The sequence below is a fragment of the Leucoraja erinacea genome, chromosome 12 (assembly GCF_028641065.1).
Source record: "Leucoraja erinacea ecotype New England chromosome 12, Leri_hhj_1, whole genome shotgun sequence".
Classification (NCBI taxonomy): domain Eukaryota; kingdom Metazoa; phylum Chordata; class Chondrichthyes; order Rajiformes; family Rajidae; genus Leucoraja; species Leucoraja erinaceus.
In genome coordinates this window covers 52,768,121-52,788,537 of record NC_073388.1, presented here as the reverse complement: position 1 = coordinate 52,788,537, position 20,417 = coordinate 52,768,121, and the positions used below count along the sequence as shown (strand labels likewise).

At 42.2% G+C, this 20,417-nt stretch overlaps 1 protein-coding gene across 1 annotated transcript in view; it reads left to right on the top strand.

Annotated features, from left to right (window-relative positions):
- The window catches only part of atrx (ATRX chromatin remodeler), a 225,058-nt gene that overhangs the window by 136,799 nt on the left and 67,842 nt on the right, over nucleotides 1-20,417 (top strand). The window contains 3 exon segments of the mRNA XM_055644141.1: nucleotides 10,490-10,627; nucleotides 12,707-12,882; nucleotides 18,523-18,640. Of these exon segments, the coding sequence (XP_055500116.1) occupies nucleotides 10,490-10,627; nucleotides 12,707-12,882; nucleotides 18,523-18,640 (432 nt within the window).

Below are 20,417 nucleotides of genomic sequence, written 5' to 3'. Positions count from 1 at the left end.
AGAAGCCCTTTTTAATGTAAAAATAAGGTACATACCTTTAATTGTTTGCTTTATAAAACCCTGGGGCTGCGAGAGGTCGCGGGTTTAGAGAATGATTTTTGAAACTACTATAACTATTATACAAGGCCATAAAAACTAATATTACCTTTTGCGACGGGGTCTTTCAGCGATTTTTCGTTAATGATTTACTAGGCTGAACATTTTCGATTGCAACAGCCTAGTGAAAATCGCGTTTTAAACCCGCCCCCTCTAAACAGCGCCAAAATCACACACACGGGCTGGGGCAGATTTTCAACGACGCTTCAGGTAGGTTTTGCAACATACCTACAGCCTGGTGTATGTGTTTTTATTGTCCAAGTGGTCCACTGAGAAATCGCATCCTCCGTTGATCTTTTGTGGCGGTAGGCAAATTGGAATGGGTCGAGGTTCTTGTTGTGTTAGGATTTAATATGCGCCATAACCTCAAAACACTTCACCACCACGGACACTAGTGCCACCAGTCAGTAGTCATTGAAGGACATCACATTACTTGGAACCTGTATTATGGAGGCTCTTTTAAAACAGGTGGCAACCTCAGACTTCATTAATAAGAGGTTGAAGATATCCACAAAAACTCCAATCATTTGGTTCACGCAGGTTTTGAGAACATTACCAATTATACCGTCAGGTCCAGGCACTTTCTGAGGGTTCACCATCCTGAAGGATCTTCTGATGTAGCCTCAGTAACTGCGATTACAATACCGTCAAGCTATGGGGGATTGAGAATGCACATCTGTGTCCTCCTTATCGCAGTATGTGTAGAACATATTGAGCTCGTCTGGGAGTGATGCCTTGCTATCGCTTGACTATTTTGGTTAAGACCCCTAGTTTTGCCTTGTAGGAAGTGAATAGTGTGCAAGTCCTGACAGAGCCATCGAACATCAGTCTCATCCTCCAGTTTAGCCTTTTTGATGGCCTTATTAAAGTAGTTTCTGAATTTATTGTATGAATCTGCGTAGCCAGACTTGAATGCCCGAGATCTGGTCCTCAGATGATTGCTCAAAACCAGGAACTCCTGGTTCATTCAAGGCTTCTGGTGGGGGAGCACTTGGATGGGTTTCATGGGAACACACACCTCCAAACATTTCCTTGTGAAGTCACTGACAACTAGCGTGTTTGTTATGGTCCGTTACCGAGTCCTTGAATATCACCCAGTCGACTTCAAGCAGTCACGTGGTCGTTCCTCTGCTTCCCCTGACTAACTCTGTGGTCTCCGCCACTGGGGCTGTGTTCTTCAGCTGTTGCCTGTACGCAGGAAGAAGGAGCACAGCCAAGTGGTCCAATTTCCCAAAGTATGGTGCGAGATGAAGCAAAAGGAATATCTGACGGTGGAATAGCAGTGGTCGAGGGTGTTTGATCCTCTGGTGCTGCAGGATACGTGCTGGTGGTAGTTTGTGAGTGACTTCTTCAAGCTGGCTTTGTCGAAGTCTCCAGTTATGATAGGAAAGACGTCGGGGTATGCTGTCTGTTTTTTGTTGACCACAACATGGAGCTCCATCAGTGTGAGATGAACATCTGCCTGGGGTGGGATACAATCCGCGGTAATGATGATGGAGGTGATTTCCCTCAGGAGGTAGAAGGGATGGCACTTCATTGCCAGGTGTTCCAGTTGTGGAGAGCAGGAGTTGGACAGGACCGCTACATCGAAGCACCAAGAGGAGTTTACCATGAGGTAGACACCATTGCCTGTTTTTTCCCCTGATGCCTCTGATCTATCCATGCAATGAGTGGAGGAACCTTCAGTTTTGAGGGCAGAGTCTGAGGAGCTGGGGTGAGCCATGTCTCTGGAACAGAACACATTCTCACCTCCCTTTGATAAAGCAATCTTGCCATTAAGTCTTCAACATTTTTCTCAAGGGACTGAACATTGGCCAGTTGAATGGTGGGGAGGTCGTAGTCCCCTGCGCTTCCATCTTACTTGGAAGCCCACCCATCAGTCTAATTTCTGGGAACAATGGCTTCCCCAGTGTTTCCTGGCACTGTATTGACAATGATCCTCCATGACTGCCTTGCAATTGGCAGCTCAGTTGTTGGCAGTACATCACAGTAGTGCTAATCCATTTAAATGGATTAGCAGCTTATCAGTTACAGCACTGATTTCTGCTGTTTCTTTTATCTAAATAAGTTCAGAACTGCTATATTTGATATTTTGCCGTTGTGTTGCTTGCAAAATGTCGCCACAGAATGGCACTATTTTAAAATATTCCTTAGTTTTCCCCGTATTTATCCCTCATTTTACTACAGCAGATTATTGTTATTTATTGGAGCATAGTTACAAGATGGCTACTGCTCATACATTCCAGGAATGCTTACATTACAAAAAATGAAGTACTTCATTGGCTGTAAAGTGCTTTGGAAAGTTATTTCTGAAAGAAAAATGGAAAATTCAATAAATGTCAATTTGTCTTTCACAAGCTCTGATTAATAAAGTTCAAGAAAGGTATTCCTTTTGATATGTTGCCATGAAAATTATTACGACAATTTCAATTTAGTTGATATATGACAAAACATTTCCATAGTCAATGCATCATTTCCATAGTCAATGCAATGCTAAACCATAAACTTTCTTGGATTTAATGAAAAGAAGACAGAGGTGATTTTATTTGATCCCAATGGCTGCCGTGAACCTCCATTTGTTGATTTAGGTCCATTGTCAAGGTACGTGAAGCCAACAGTTGTGAACCTGGGTTTTAGGATGGACAGTGACTTTAAATTAGATCGCCAAATATGCGCGGTGGTTAAGTCCAGCTTCTTTCACCTAAGGAAGCTGGCGAAGGTGAAGCCCATTCTCGAGCGGCAGCATTTTGAGACAGTAATCCATGCCTTTATTACATCTAGGCTGGGTTACTGTAACGCGCTCTATTTTGGTGTTGCTCGTTCTTCACTGGCTCGTCTCCAGTTGGTTCAGAATGCTGCTGCTCGCCTTTTAACAGGGACTCGAAAGAGGGAGTACATATCGCCAATTCTGGCCTCCCTACACTGGCTCCCGGTGCACTTTCGGGTCATTTTAAGTTACTGTTATTTGTTTTTAAATCTCTGAATGGGCTCGCCCCCCGCCTTACCTCTCTGATGCTCCACCCATACACTCCTGCCCGGTCCCTCAGGTCAGCTAGCTGCTCCTGGAGTCAGAGGGGATAGAGCCTTCTCATGCACTAGGAATGCCGCTGCAGTCAGACAGGCCCCCCTAAAATCCAGTGTTTAAAACGTTGTACTCCCTGGCTTTTGACCATGCCTGAGGCTTTGCTTCTGTTTGTGGTGTTTTTGATGTTTCTTTATTTTACATGTCTTTTCCTACTATTTCTTTTGATTGTTATTTTTGGTGTGTAGCTATGTTTGTTTTTAAAGTGCTCTATAAATAAAATTATTATTATTATTATTATTATAAAATCAGTTGTGTAAATCTGCTCTCTATGTTTCATGAACCACAAATTTTTCAGTGAGTAATAAAAACATTAACCTCTAGTTTCATGTAGAATTGATAGTTCATCATAAATTCAGTGTTGTGCAGAGTTGGTTAGTACCATGTATTCCTATTTAGAGTAGTCGCTGAATTTTCTCAGCTGTAAAATTTGACTTTGTGTTTTATTCAGTATGTCTCTGGTTGTCTTCAATGACAAACCCCATAGATTATGAGATTGGACTATATATCTCCTCACTTCCCTTAGCTACACACCTAAGACGCAATTGTTCTTACGTAATTTCTTGGAAATTGTGAAGAGAAAGTTTGACAAAACAAACTACAATATGCTGGAAAATATCATGATATAAACATTAAAATATTGATCGAGTGATCCAACTTTATTTGCCAGTGGTTTTAGTGGAGAAACATGTTAACATCATTTTATAATTGCAAATGGTTGCCAGATTGCAGTAACATTTGTAATGATCTCCATCTCCAAAAAGTTGCAGTCGGCTGGTTCTTATCTTAGGTTCTGACTTTTCAAAAGAAGGTCTGCTTTTCTTTTTCCCCTGAAACGTTTTGAACACTTAACTAATTGGTCTATTTAAACTTGATTGCTTTTCTCTGCACTGACTGCGTGGCTGTTAGATAAAGGTTTTTTTTTTGATGGAATTATAGATTTTAATTTTATTTTCCTTTCCATCATCCTTGTTATCCCAAAATGTGCCTTAGTTTTTATTTTATTTCATTATCTTTCATAACAGGCCAATAAAGTAGTTGGGTTTTGGAGTTTAGTTTAGAGATACAGTGAGGAAACAGGCCCTTCGGCCCACTTAGTCCGCACCGACCACGATCCCCGCACATTAGCACTATCCTACACACATTAGAGACAATTTACACATACACCAGGCCAATTAGATTACATACCTGTAAGTCTTTGGAGTGTGGGAGGAAACTGAAGATCTCGGAGAAAGCCCAAGCGGTCAAGGGGAGAACGTACAAACTCCGTACAGACAGCACCTGTAGTCGGGATCGAACCCGGTTCTCCGATGCTGTAAGGCAGCAACTTTACTGCTGCACCACCGTGCTGCCCCTTGTTCAGTGAATTGTTATGCCTGAAATTTATTAAAGTAATTGAAAATGTAGGATTTCCTCACAATCTCCTGTGCCCACCCCACCCAAAATCCCCCCAGGCTAAGTTTCATCTTCACAACGTATAAGGAGATGTTAGACACAAGATGCTGGAGTAACTCAGCTGGACAGGCAGAATCTCTGGAGAGAAGGAATGGGTGACGTTTCGGGTCGAGGCCCTTCTGCAGTTCTTTCCTACATACAGTACCCTCCATCATGTTCGGAACAAAGATCCGTCTTATTTATTTGCTTCTACTCCATAATTTGAGATTTGTAATTTAAAAAAAACACGTGGTTAAAGTACATATTGTCAGATTTTAATAAAGGTCATTTTCATACATTTTGGTTTCACCATGTAGAAATTACAGCAGTGTTTATACATAGTCCCCCCATTTCAGAGCACCATAATGTTTGGGCCACAGCAATGTCATGTAAATGAAAGTAGTCATGCTTAGTATTTTGTTGCATGTCCTCTGTATGCAGTGCCGGCTTGAAGTTTGCGATTCATGAACATCACCAGTTGCTGGGTGTCTTCTCTGGTGATGCTCTGCCAGGCCTGTATTGCAGCCATCTTTAGCTAATGCTTTTTTGGGGGCTAGTCCCCTTCAGTTTTCTCTTCAGCATGCTCAATTGGGTTCAGATCGGGTGAAGGCGGATGCTATGAGAATGCTGGGTGACGGCCACTCAAGCATTGACAAATTTTTAGCTTTGACAAACTCCTTTGCTGCTTTAGCAGTATGTTTGGGATCATTGTCTTGCTGTAGAATGAACCACCGGCCAATGAGTTTTGAGGCATTTGTTTGAACTTCAGCAGATAGGATGCGTCTATACACTTCAGAATTCATTATGCTACTACCATCATCAATGAAGATAAGTGAGCCACAACCTTCAGCGGCCATACGTGCCCAGGCCATAACACCCCCACCACTACGTTTCACAGATGACGTGGAATGCTTTGGATCTTGGGCAGTTCCTTCTCTCCTCCATACTTTGCTCTTGCCATCACTCTGATATAAGTTAATCTTTGTCTCATCTGTCCACAAGACCTTTTTCCAGAACTTTGGTTGCTCTTTTAAGTACTTTTGGCAAACTGTAACCCAGCCATCCTATTTTTGCAGCTAACCAGTGGTTTGCATCTTGCAGTGTAGCCTCTGTATTTCTGTTCATGAAGTCTTCTGTGAACATTGACAAATCCACACCTGACTCCTGAAGAGCGTTTTTGATCTGTCGGACAGGTGTTTGTGGAGTTTTCTTTATTATTGAGAGATTTCTTCTGTCATCAGCTGTGGAGGTCTTCCTTGGCCTGCCAGTAAGCTCGCCGTTTAGTAAGCTCATCAGTGCTCTCTTTCTTCTTAATGATGTTTCAAACAGTTAATTTTGGTAAGCCTAAGGTTTGGCTGATATCTAATGGTTTTTTCTTGTTTCTCAGCCTCATAATAGCTTCTTTGACTTCCATTAACATAACTTTGGTCCTCATGTTGATAACCAGCAATAAAAGTTTCCAAAGGTGATGGAAAGAATGGAGGAAAGACTTGGTGCAGAGCTCTCTTTTTCCTGCATTAAGGAGGCAATTAAACACACCTGAGCAATTACAAACGCCTGTGAAGCCATATGTCCCAAACATTGTGGTGCCCTGAAATGGGGGGACTTTGTAAAAACACAACTGTAATTTCTACATGGTGAAACCAAAATGTATAAAACTACCCTTTAATAAAATCTGACAATGTGCACTTTAACCACATGTGATTTTTTTTTCTATTACAAATCTCAAATTGTGGAGTACAGAGGCAAATAAATAAATGATGGCTCTTTGTCCCAAACATTATGGAGGGCACTGTATAAGGAAATGTTGTCAGTTCATTTCACCTAAGAGAATAAAACCACCAGATTTCAAAGTTGTTAATTTTCTCTTCAGTAAATGTTTAGTCTAATTTAGCGTTCTGCTTGCTATATCCCCCACCAGTGCCGAGGTGAAGAACATCGAGGATTTTAGGAGGAGGATCCTGTTGAAAAATAAGCATACAGACTGGCAAAAAGTAATTTTTTGATCACGATAAGTTGACATCGAAACTTGATTGGATTAAAGCTATATTCCTTTATTTAAGAAGGGCAGCAGTGAAAAGCTCGATACAGGTTGTACCTGGTTTAACAACGCCTGACTTGTGTGTCGCCCTAACCTGCCTGCATGCTTTTGGGAGACGGGCAGCATGGATTTGCTGGCTGCAATGGGACTGTTCTGTACATCAAACCAAGGAAGAATACATTCTCGTTAACACATTGATGACAGTTTGTGAATCCCAACTAGGGACGTGCTGTTCTCGTCATCAGCAGTGGCCTTTTTGAAACCATCAATACCATTTAAAAGCTTGCCTGCAGTAAAATCTTTTAAAAGAACATGGCGTAGTCCAAGATCAGCTTGGACTAAATTTGCTGACATCAATTTTATTAAGTATGGCAAACCAAGATTTAAAATGCTTCTCCAGACCGCCTATTCCTATGGGACAACACATCTCTCCTGGTATCTCCCATATAGGGGCTTGTTTCATAGTTGCACACCCAAATTGCTTCAGGATACAAACAGTTCTCGGGAACAGACGCCTGCTGTGACCCAAGTGGCACCTGTAACCATGGGTTGGTGAGCTTAGTGCCAACGCAGGGTACCCTCTCGATGGGCTTTGTCCCACCCCAATCTCTGCTCTAGCTTTCTCCCCCTACTGGAATCAGCTAGGAGACAATTGAAATTTAAATACAAGTTCTTTAAGGAGTGATGTTAAAGATTTCAATACGCAGTTTAACATTCTCTTCCTCAAAATAAATTTGCTAATAGGCCATTTATTAATTTTATATTGTAGCTTGCTGTTAATCTTGCCCAATGGGAAATTAGAGCAAAGTCTGATGCACGGATTTACAGCAAATCAGACTTGGCCTCATTGTGTTGTGAAATGAGCTCAAGGTGGAAAATGGCCAATTACTATTTTGTGTCTTGTTTAAATAAATAATCATAATTATTTAAGGCTAATGATGTGATATTTTATGAATAAAGTTCCCAATTGAATGCTTTGTCTATATAAGGTTATAAAATATTAGTCAGTATGTTGTGTCGGAAGTAACTGCAGATGCTGTTTTTTACTGAAGATGGACACAAAATGCTAGAGTTACTAAAGGCCCTGTCCCACTTTCCCGAGTTACTCACGATCTCTCCCGAGTTTTCCTCTTGATTTGAACTTGGAGAATTACGGTAATAGCCATTCATAGGTACTTGGGGCTATTTTTTTTAACTCATGGACATTTTTCAACATGTTGAAAAAACGTCCCGACTTACCTGATGCCCCGAGTTTCTACGGCTGGCATTACGAGCCGCTACGAAACATCTATGGACTCCTACGGCCTCCTACGAGCTCGCTACCGACATTTCCTGAGTTCGAATCAAGGGGAAAACTCGGGAGAGTTCGTGAGTAACACGGGAAAGTGGGACAGGGCCTTTACTGTCTGAGTGACATTCCGGGTTGAGGTCTGAAGACCCGAAACGACACCCATTCCATCTCTCCAGAAGGCTGCCTGGCCCACTGAGTTAACCAGCATTTTTAGTCTATAGTCAGTACATTAATCTGGTTTAAATAGTCTCTGATACTGTTGGACATATTGCTAATTTTCTATCAAATCTCTCATTATTAATTCTTGGTCCCAATCTGCCTTTCATTTCTTCGCCTTATTTATGTGTCTACCCCTTGATAACAGTACCTGGAGAGATGGATCAGCTTCCACCTGACTGCTACCTAGTTTAAATTCTGCAGCTGCCTGTCAACTCCAGGAGATAATTGTTAGACATCCAGTTTTGGACAAGATCAGGTTTCCTTCAGCTAAAATATTGGCAACACAGTAAAGGAACAATTTGAATAATTTGAAGTCTTGACAACATACCTTTGTGAAGAATATTTTATGATATTATAAACAGTTTCATAATTTTCTCGTGTTTAAAAACATTACAGCTAAATTTGTTTTTCTGGTTATAACAATTGAAGTGGAACATTGGTCTCTATTACATGGAGTAGAGAGAGAGAGTGTGTGTGTGGTAGGAGAGAGGGCAGAGATGTGTGAATATTGTGCCACACAACGCACACTTTACATCTTGATGCAAAGTAGCTGAGAAGCCATTTATTGCAAATGTGCTGCATTTACGGTGATTGGTTTTATAGGCAATTATTAAAACCATTTTGGAGAAGTGTTGCAAATGGGATCATGAGGGCGTCATGTCAGTCATTTTAATGGGGTTTTATTTGGGGGGGGGAAACGTAACATTTCTTAAAATGTTTAATTTTAAATATTTTAGTTAACCTGACCACCGAACAAAGGGGTGCAACACATTGCCCCTTACTGGCCAAAGCTTAAAATTATTTGAAATCAAGTAAACCTTTGGCAATATGTAATAGGAATCATCTGCTTTTACAAAACATAATGCTATATTGTTAAATGGGGAGGAGGGGGAGGGGAGCAAAATTACTACAATCTAGAGGTTTGACATGAGAAAATCATACATTAAAAGTTTACAGAAATATTGTAACATTATTTGTTAATGTTAAGCTGTAAAAGGTACTACAGAGAAGATTTACAAGGAGGTTGCCAGGACTCGAGGGCCTGAGCTATAGGGGAAGGTTGAGCAGACTAGGAATCTATACCTTGGAGCACGGGATGGGTGATCTTATAGAGGTGTGTATGATCATGAGGGGATCAGATATTCTCAGATAGTAGGAGAATCAAGAACCAGAGTAGGTTTAAGGTAATTGAGAGGGGATCTTATAGAAACTTACAAAATTCTTAAGGGGTTGGACAGGCTAGATGCAGGAAGATTGTTCCCGATGTTAGGGAAGTCCAGGACAAGGGGTCACAGCTTAAGGATAAGGGGGAAATCCTTTAAAACCGAGATGAGAAGAACTTTTTTCACACAGAGAGTGGTGAATCTCTGGAACTCTCTGCCACAGAGGGTAGTTGAGGCCAGTTCATTGGCTATATTTAAGAGGGAGTTAGATGTGACCCTTGTGGCTAAGGGGGGCAGGGGGTATGGAGAGAAGGCAGGTACGGGATACTGAGTTGGATGATCAGCCATGATCATATTGAATGGCGATGCAGGCTCGAAGGGCCGAATGGCCTACTCCTGCACCTAATTTCTATGTTTCTATGTTAAGGTGAGGGGGGAATTATATAGAAAAGTGAAGAAGGAACCAGAGGGTAAGTTTTCTACACAAAGGGTGGTGAGTGTATGGAACATCCTGCTGGAGGAGGTAGTTGAGGCAGGTACGATCACAACATTTAAAATACATTGGACGGTATGTAGATTGCATAGGTTTGGAAGGATATGGGCCAAATACAGGCAGGTGGGCCTAATGTGGATGGGGTTGGCATGAGCAACTTGGGCCGAAGGTATGACTAAGATGTTAATGGTTCACAAAATAATTGTTTTTAAATGTACATTAATGTTTATCAATTGCAATTATGCATATTGTAGATTAATCATTAATGTATTTAGTTAAAAAGGTTTAATTTGATTTCTTTACCAGAATTTTTTTTTTTTTTTTTTTAGCTCCAGTTCTATTTGAGGGCTAATTAGATATAATTTTTAATTAATAAATAAAACTGGAATTTAGCTACCTCAAAATAGTTTGTAATTTGCTCCCCGTCTTTATATTTATGACTATTTATAGCCAGTAAAATAACTGATGCAGCAAGGTTGTATCATAAATAGTTCTTAATGCTCTTGCATAATGTTTAGAATACATAAACAAAATTACTGAAACAGATTATATAGTTTGGAAATTGCGTTACTGAGAATTTGCCTCTCATTATATCAGTGATTTTAAATCTTGGCTGTGGGATTTGTGGAAGTCTTTCAAATTATTTCAAATTACTTGATTTCTCCTGCAGGACCAGACTTTGTTGTCTGTGATGAAGGCCATATACTTAAAAATGAAGCTTCGGCAATATCAAAGGCAATGAATTCTATCAGAACAAGAAGGAGGATTATTCTAACAGGGACACCATTACAAAACAATCTTGTTGAATGTAAGTGCATCTGTTTTATCACTATTTTCTTCTGATTACATTAATACTATGAATTACAGAACATTTAAACATTTATGTTAATGCTTTTAGTTTTATTGATAAATTTAGCGCAAAAATGAATTATCAGCTTAACTGATTATTGCCAGTGTTAATGCTACAAGTAAACCTCCCCAAAATCTTAACAAAAAATAGTTAAGACCAAAGTTGGACCCTTGAAGACTGAAAAGGGTGAATTTATTATGGGGAACAAGGAAATGGCAGATAAGTTGAACAGGTACTTTGGATCCGTCTTCACTAAGGAGGACACAAACAATCTTCCTGATGTACTAATGACCAGAGGATCTGGGGTGACGGAGGAACTGAAGGAAATCCACATTAGGCAGGAAATGGTGTTGGGTAGACTGATGGGACTGAAGACTGATAAATCCCCAGGGCCTGATGGTCTGCATCCCAGGGCTCTAGAAATCATGGACGCAATGTTCTATAGATTCAGGATCAATTCCTGTGGAGTGGAGAGTAGCTAATATTATCCAACTTTATAAGAAAAGCAGGAGAGATAAAACTGAGAATTATAGACCAGTTAGCCTGGTGGTGGGGAACATGCAGGTGTCAATCATAAAAGATGAAATAGTGGCACATTTGGATAGCAGTAACAGGATCGGTCTGAGTCAGCATGGATTTACGAAGGGGAAATCATGCTTGACTAATCTTCTGGAGGATGTAACTAGGAAAATGGACAAGGTTGAGAGCCAGTGGATGTAGTGTACCTGGACTTTAAGAAAACATTTGATAAGGTCCCACATAGGAGATTAGTGGGCAAAATTTGGGCACATGGTATTGGGAGTAGAGTGCTGACATGGATAGAAAGAGTCTGAAGAAGGGTTTCGGCCCGAAACGTTGCCTTTTTTTCCTTCGCTCAATAGATGCTGCTGCACCCGCTGAGTTTCTCCGGCAATTTTGTGTACCTTGGATAGAAAATTAGTTGGCAGACAAGAAACGAAGAGTAAGGATTAACAGGTCTCTTTCAGAATGGCAGGCATTGACTAGTGGGGTAACGCAGGTCTCAGTGCTGGGACCACAGCTATATTAATGATTTAGATGAAGCAATTACAAGTAACATTAGCAAATTTGCAGATGACAGAAAACTGGGTGGGAGTGTGAACTGAGGAGGATGCTATAAGGATGCAGGGTGACTTGGACAGGTTGGGTGAGTGGGCAGATGCACGGCAGATGCAGTTTAATGTGGATAATGAGCTTTGTCACAGTAGGGCTCTCATCTGATGTTGCTTCCAAGCTGGAGTATGTCAGCCACTCCGGGGAAGAAAAAGGAGGTGGCAGCGGTGGTGGGTGGGGGAGCTAGGGAATAGGAGGCGGGTGGAAGCAGAGGGAAGGCTCCCCCCCAACGAAAGTGCTGTCCCCAGAGGCTACAATGTGAGCTGCAACACATCTGTGTCGCCGGAACGTGTGGTGCATGAAGAAGGGCGAGTCGTGAGTTGGGTCGGAAGCCGGGGCTCTAAATTGCCTGGTAGACGGTGGGAGCCTGCGATGGGTCGACAGGTCATTACAGCATGGAAACAGACCCTTCAGCCCAACACGTTCATGTCGACCAAGGTCCCATTAGCCTGCATTTATCTCTTTAAACCTCTTCCCTATCCATGAGTTAACCTAAATTTCTTGGGCCTAGATTGAGATGATATTTTACATTTGAATGAGGGTTGTTTGGCTGAGAAGAAAACAAAAGTTTTTTGTTTAATGTTTTTAATTATTGAAAACATGTTGGAGTGGTTCGTGTTTGATCTCTTTAAGACGTTTAAATGTTTATAGTATTTTTCAAAGATTTAAAATGATTCTGTAGTTTAGGGATTGCTGGCTGTTAAAACTTCTGATGAGTTTCATGAGCAGGCATTACATCACTGAAACTCTGCCACTCAAGGCCTTAATTACTTATCTCCAGGACCACCTGAGACAGTAAGATTGGTCTTCTAAGGCAAAAACAGCTGAATTTACAGTTGGGCTCTAGGTGCAGTTATGTCACTTGGGTGAAGTCTGGTCTAAGTATTTGACATGTTTCTCCTGCAGATCATTGTATGGTGAATTTCATTAAGGAGAATCTTCTTGGCTCAATAAAAGAATTCAGAAACAGATTTATGAATCCGATTCAGAATGGGCAATGTGCAGACTCCACTTTAGTGGATGTAAGAGTAATGAAGAAACGTGCCCACATATTGTATGAGATGTTAGCAGGTTGTGTGCAGGTAAGTGCTAAAGCTAATTGTTTATGTTAAGTAAGGTGCGACCATGGCTGAAGAAGGAAGTCAAAGACAGTATAAAAATAAAAGAGGAGAAGTATAATATAGCAAAGATGAGCGGGTAGGCAGAGGATTGGGAAACTTTTAAAGAGCAACAGAAGACAACTAAAAAGACAATACGGGGAGAAAAGATGAGGTACAAAGGTAAGCTAGCCAAGAATATAAAGGAGGATAGAAGCTTCTTTAGGTATGTGAAGAGGAAAAAATTAGTTAAGACAAATATGGCTCCATTGAAGACGAGTTGAACAGGTACTTTGGATCTATCTTCACTAATGAAGACGCACAATCTCCCAGATATACTAGTGGCCAGAGGACCTAGGGTGACGGAGAAACTGAAGGAAATTCACATTTGGCAGGAAATTGTGTTGGGTAGACTGATGGGACTGAAGGCTGATAAATCCCTAGGCCCTGATGGTCTGCATCCCAGGGTACTTAAGGATGTTGCTCTAGAAATCGTGGACACATTGGTGATCATTTTCCAATGTTCTACAGATTCAGGATCAGTTCCTGTGGATTGGAGGGTATCTAATGTTATCCCACTTGTTAAGAAAGGTGGGAGAGAAAATAGGGAATTATAGACCAGTTAGTCTGCCATTGGTGGTGGGGAAGATGCTGGAATCAATTATAAAAGATGAAATAGGGGCACATTTGGTTAGCAGTAACAGGATCGGTCCGATTCAGCATGGATTTACGAAAGGGAAATCATGCTTGACTAATCTTCTTGAATTTTTTGAGGATGCAGCTAGGAAATTGGACAAGGGACGGCCAGTGGATGTAGTGTATCTGGACTTGATAAGGTCCCACATAGGAGATTAGTGGGCAAAATTAGGACACATGGTATTGGGGGTAGAGTGCTGACATGGATAGAAAATTGGTTGGCAGACAAGAAACAAAGAGTAGGGATCATTGGCGGAAATGTCGGGGGGGGGATGTTTTGAGAGGTGGGGGACGATTCCCCCCCCCCCCCCCCCGCATTTTTTGTAATCTCGATTTTTAAAACCCAGTGAAATCACATCTTTCCGCGAGACAGTGGGGGTGGGACTGCTGATCGAGGGCGCCAATTGAACAAGAGAGACGTCGGTCAGCGGGTAATGGGGGCGGAACATGATGATTCAGCGCGATGATTGGAGGAGAGAGGTGTCGGTCGGAGGTGGAAGTAGGTGGGACTGAAGATAGAGTGCTGTGATTAGAGGAGGGAGATGTGCCAAGGTCATAGGGTCACAACGGCAGACCTGCGCCTCATCCGCAGCCAAGATCGATCCTGGCTGGCTCTCCGGCGCTGCAATCGCTGCCGAACCTCCACTGGACCATCCCCCACACCCGAGTGCCCCCCACGCCCGGGGGTGGCCAGAGACGTCGGGAGTCAGACGGGAGCAGTGCCCACAGCTCAACTCTCCCGCCGGGTTAAGCTACAGCCCTGCCTGGACAAGGGAAATATGGCCCAGGTTTACAACCAGTGCGGAGAAGCAGCGCTAGCTCCACGGCTCCGGACTGGCATTCTGTCAGTCCAGGCAGGGCTGCAGGTTAACCCGGCGAGACAGGCAGAGTTGAGCTGCATTTAGTGCTGGATTGAGCTGTAATTACCATTCACAGGGCCCACGGCAGAAGCCTTCGAAGGTAGGGATTAATGGGTCCCTTTCAGAATGGCAGACAGTGACTAGTGGGGTTTGCAAGGTGCTGGGACCGCAGCTATTTACAATATACATTAATGATTTGGATGAAGGGATTAAAAGTGACATTAGCAAATTTGCAGATGACACAAAGCTGGGTGGCTGTGGTGAACTGTGAGGAGGATGCTATGAGAATGCAGGGTGACTTGGACAGGTTGGGTGAGTGGGCAGATGCAGTTTAATGTGGATAAATGTGAAGTTATCCACTTTGGTGGCAAAAACAGGAAGGCGGTTTATTATCTGAATGGTGTCAAGTTGGGAAACGGTCAAGTACAACGAGATCTGGGGGGGGGGGGTCATAGTTCATCAGTCACTGAAAGTAAGCATGCAGATACAGCAGGCAGTGAAGAAAGGGAATGGCATGTTGGCCTTCATAACAAGAGTAGTTGAGTATAGGAGCAAAGAGGTCCTTCTGCAGTTTTACAGGGCCCTAGTGAGACCACACCTGGAGAATTGTGTGCAGTTTTGGTCTCCAAATTTGAGGAAGGACGTTCTTGCTATTGAGGGAATGCAGCGTGGGTTCACGAGGTTTATTCTCGGAATGGCGGGTCTGTCATATGTTGATCGAACGGACGACTGGGCTTGTATTCTCTGGAATTTTGAAGGATGAGAGGGAATCTTATTGGAACATACAAGATTATTAAGGGATTGGACATGCTAGAGGCAGGAAACTTGTTCCCAGTGTTAGGGGAGACCAGAACCAGGGGCCACAGTTTAAAAAATAAGGGGTAGGCCATTTAGAATGGAGATGAAGAAAAACTTTTTGACACAGAGTTGTGAGTCTGTGGAAACATACTGCCTCAGAGGGCGGTGGAGGCCAATTCTCTGGATGCTTTCAAGAGAGAGTTAGATAGAGCTCTTAAAGATAGCGGAGTCAAGGGATATTGGGAGAAGGCAGGAACGGGGTACTGATTGTGGATGATCAGCCAGGATCACAGTGAATGACAGTGCTGGCTCGAATGGCCTACTCCACCTATTGTCTATTCCAGTTTGGGTATAAATTGGCAAAAAAATTTATGAAATAGAAGCAGAGTAGTTTTTTGTTGCTTTGTCGTTTTAATAAGATTATGGCTAATGTTTTAGTCCAATGGCACTTTCTAGCACCAACCCCAAGTTTTTTGATTCTTTAAAAAAAAAATCGTCTTGAATATAACTCAGCGACTGAGTCCTCACTGCCACCTTATGTAGCTAAATCCAACGGTTCACTATCTTTTGGCAAAAGAAAGTACTCCTGACCGTAAGGATGAGGGGAATCTTATAGAAATATATAAAATTATAAAAGGACTGGACAAGCTAGATGCAGGAAAAATGTTCCCAATGTGGGGCGAGTCCAGAACCAGGGGCAACAGTCTTAGAATAAAGGGGAGGTCATTTAAGACTGAGGTGAGAAAAAACCTTTTCACCCAGAGAGTTGTGAATTTGTGGAATTCCCTGCCACAGAGGGCAGTGGAGGCCAAATCACTGGATGGATTTAAGAGAGAGTTAGATAGAGCTCATGGGGCTAAGTGGAGTCAAGTGATATGGGGAGAAGGCAGGCACAGGTTATTGATAGGGGGCGATCAGCCATGATCACAATGAATGGCGGTGCTGGCTCGAAGGGCCGAATGGCCTCCTCTTGCACCTATTTTCTATGTAATGATTGGAACCTTATTTCATGATTTCTGGTTCTAGACATCTCAATGAGGAGAATCATCAATTTCGTATCGATACTGCCATGCCCTGTAAAAAATGCTGTGTGTTTATATAAGGGTATAGTCTGTGTAATCACTCCTCGATGACAAATCTGTCATCTGATGAACCTTTGCTACAGGCTTATCGCAAGTATATCCTTGGGAAAAGCGACCAGAATAGTGCATAATATTCCAAATGCTGTCTCGGGCTGAGCCCTAGACAGGATATGTGGTTTCTTGCAGACAGAATATAGCTAGTCTGCAAAACTGTTATCAAATATTGTTTGGTTTCTTCACTATAGAGAAAACCACATTATTACATTTTGAATAAATACAAATGAATAGCTGGTTCACTTGGCAAGACTGGATCATAGATACATAGAAAATAGGTGCAGGAGTAGGCCATTCGGCCCTTCGAGCCTGCACCGCCATTCAATATGATCATGGCTGATCATCCAACTCAGTATCCCGTACCTGCCTTCTCTCCATACCCCCTGATCCCTTTAGCCACAAGGGCCACATCAAACTCCCTCTTAAATATAGCCAATGAACTGGCCTCAACTACCTTCTGTGGCAGAGAATTCCAGGGATTTACCACTCTCTGCGTGAAAAATGTTTATCTCATCTCGGTCTTAAAGGATTTCCCCTCTATCCTTAAGCTGTGACCCCTTGTCCTGATCTTCCCCAACATCGGGAACAATCTTCCTGCATCTAGCCTGTCCAGCCCCTTAAGAATTTTGTAAGTTTCTATAAGATCCCCCCTCAATCTCCTAAATTCTAGCGAGTACAAACCAAGTCTATCCAGTCTTTCTTCATATGACAGTCCTGACATCCCAGGAATCAGTCTGGTGAACCTTCTCTGCATTCCCTCTATGGCAATAATGTCCTTCCTCAGATTTGGAGACCAAAACTGTACGCAATACTCCAGGTGTGGTCTCACCAAGACCCTGTACAACTGCAGTAGAACCTCCCTGCCCCTATACTCAAATCCTTTTGCTATGAATGCTAACATACCATTCGCTTTCTTCACTGCCTGCTGCACCTGCATGCCTACTTTCAATGACTGGTATACCATGACACCCAGGTCTCGTTGCATCTCCCTTTCCTAATCAGCCACCATTTAGATAATAGTCTGCTTTCCTGTTTTTGCCACCAAAGTGGATAACCTCACATTTATCCACATTATACTGTATCTGCCATACATTTGCCCACTCACCCAGCCTATCCAAGTCACCTTGCAGCCTCCTAGCATCCTCCACACAGCTAACACTGCCCCCCAGCTTAGTGTCATCCGCAAACTTGGAGATGTTGCATTCAATTCCCTCGTCCAAACCATTAATATATATTGTAAATAGCTGGGGTCCCAGCACTGAGCTTGCGGTACCCCACTAGTCACTGCCTGCCATTGTGAAAAGGACCCGTTTACTCCTACTCTTTGCTTCCTGTTTGCCAGCCAGTTCTCTATCCACATCAATACTGAACCCCCAATACCGTGTGCAAGATCGCTGGATGGTAGGGGAAAAAAGGGGTAAAAACAGGATTTGCACCTGCTGCAGTTGCATGCAAAATTGCTCTAAGGAGAGTGGTCGGTGGGGTTGGTAGAGCAGACCAGGAAGTCACGAAGTGAATGATTTTTTCATAATGCTGACGGGGCATCCTTGTGTTTCCGGCTGGCTATCATAAATGCATTTCCAATAGATTTGTCGAATACGATGCCTGTTTCATAAATCCAAGTGCCTTGTTACTTCCTTAACAATGGAGTCCAACATTTTGCCTTCTACTGATATCAACCTTACTGGTCTTTAGTTTCCTGCTTCCTTTTTTATAAAAGTAGTGAGACTACTTTGTTTCTTATTCTTTGGACATTGAAGTCAATGTTGCATGTCGCTGTCTGATGTGCTCTCTGTCGAAACCATCATCTAAACATCCTGATGACATTTCATTGGTCCAATATATTTGAGAACCTCAATGTTATTTTACTGCACTGTATTAATTTAAAGATTCTTGCCCTTGGTTTTGGATTCCCTTTTTAGATGATTATCTTTAGCCATACATTTGTCCATACTCTGATTCTCTGTTTGGCAAAGGCGCATTCTTCAGTGAAATTGAAGTGCATTTCTCACAGTGGCTGCTTGTTCATAATCTTCATGTCTTTTCCTTTCTCACAAATTGGCCTAAACAATAAAAAGTGGTAACATTAAAGTCTATTTTGGTATTTTAGTAAAAACTATTTGTTTATTTTCCAGCGCAAAGACTACACTGCACTTACAAAATTCTTGCTTCCAAAATATGAGTATGTTCTTGCTGTGAGAATGATGCCAATTCAGTGCAAACTTTATCAGTACTACCTTGATCATTTTACAGGTATGTGACAAAATCTTAAAAAATAAACATTTGCAATTTTGATATTTAAAGTAACTGTCTCAGTTGTGTTTTTAATTCATTGATTAACTGCTGAGGAATAGCTGGCTATGCAGTGTCTGATCAGTTTGCATGTTACATACATTTGTTTAAAACCAGGAATCATGTCTGTTTGTAAAATGCATTGGCTGCCTTCCCCAGGAAGAACAATGCGATTCAATAGCTTGTGTATTTTCAGTCACGGAGGAATTGCATATGACGTGTGGCGGGTTGGAGCTGGGTCTTCCTGCTGTCTAGACATTGTGGAGAAAGTAGAGGAATGTTGCTGTAGATCCCAGAGTAATTCTGTATTTCAAAGTGTTTCATCGAAATATTGGCACTTAAAAAAAAAAAAAAAAAAAATATCGGTGAATTAAAAAAAAATAAAATTTCTGCATGTATCCTGGACAGACTGGGTGTGAGTGTGGTGGCTGCCTGGCAAAGTCGGCATGAGACCCAATTAATTTTCATTGGCCCAGATCCCAATTTTGATTGGTGAACTGCCATTGAAATGTTCCATCCCCACGAGTAACAGACTTATTTGTGAGGTGGGACTGCATTTCGTTGTCTCTGTACTGTACACTGACAATGACAATTAAAGTTGAATCTGAATTGGATGGTGCGACTGCCTGCTTCAAAGAGCTTAAAGTCCCTAGCATCTGAAATAGAAAGAAGACATTCATTTGCATAATCTATTTCAGTATCTGCATGAATTTTGAATTTTTTTACGTTGATTAACTCATAAACAACTGTCAAAGTTCTCTCAAGATTTTTGATTTATTTTGGAGATAAGGATTTTTATTTAATCATCTCCGTAAATGAGCTGCCTTATGTTTAAGAGTCAAGAGTGTTTAATTGTCATATGCACTGGGACCAGAACAATTAAATTCTTACTTGCTGCAGTTGACCAGGCATAACGCATCTCATATAAACATACAATAAATCATCAGATATTCTCGATAAACCAGGGCAAGTCAAAGTAGCTTTTGAAGAGCAGTGTGTTTGAGCCTGTGGATTAGTGATGGAAACAAAAACAAGTTGTAAATAGGAGAGCAAAAACTAAGGTGGTTTAAGGGTGCATTTGACGCAATTTGTTGTTATGGGTGAGGCTCATGTCTGGTTAAAGCAACGTTTCTGGTCACTAAAATTGTCCAAAATGTGGGGGTAGAAGCAGATAAAGGATTGGGGAACATTGTAAACACATGCACAATGAAGCATGTCTGCATTAGACCAAAGGCAATGGTGCTCCGAGATCTGCAATACATAGGGGAAGCAGAAAAAAAGTACATTGCAAGTAGAGTACTGTGTTTCCCGGCATCGAAGCTGCTATTTTGTACCCTAAAATAAGGCCCGAAAATGTACTTGTGTTTTGGAGGCCGAAGGTTAGGTTGTTAGCCAAGAAATATAGACTTGGAGTGGAGTTGGCCGATCAATGCTACTCTCGTAGCCACTGCTCCGCGGAACCTGCCACGCCTTCAACCCTGGAACTGTGTGAAACGGGAAGTGGCTGTAAAAGGACAGCGCCGCTGGGAGAGGGAAGAGAGTTCCTTTCCACAGCGTGTGGGGAGTCTGGCCCGGGTCAGCATGGCCTGTGCTGCACAAAGTAGCAAACTTGTGCGGGGAGGGCAGGAGAGTTGAGAAGTCGGGGATCATGCCAGCAACTCACTCAGTAGCTCGTGTGGCTGCGCACGTCCGCTGGGACCGGACAGCGAAACCAGCGCCACCTGAGCGCCTTCTGCTG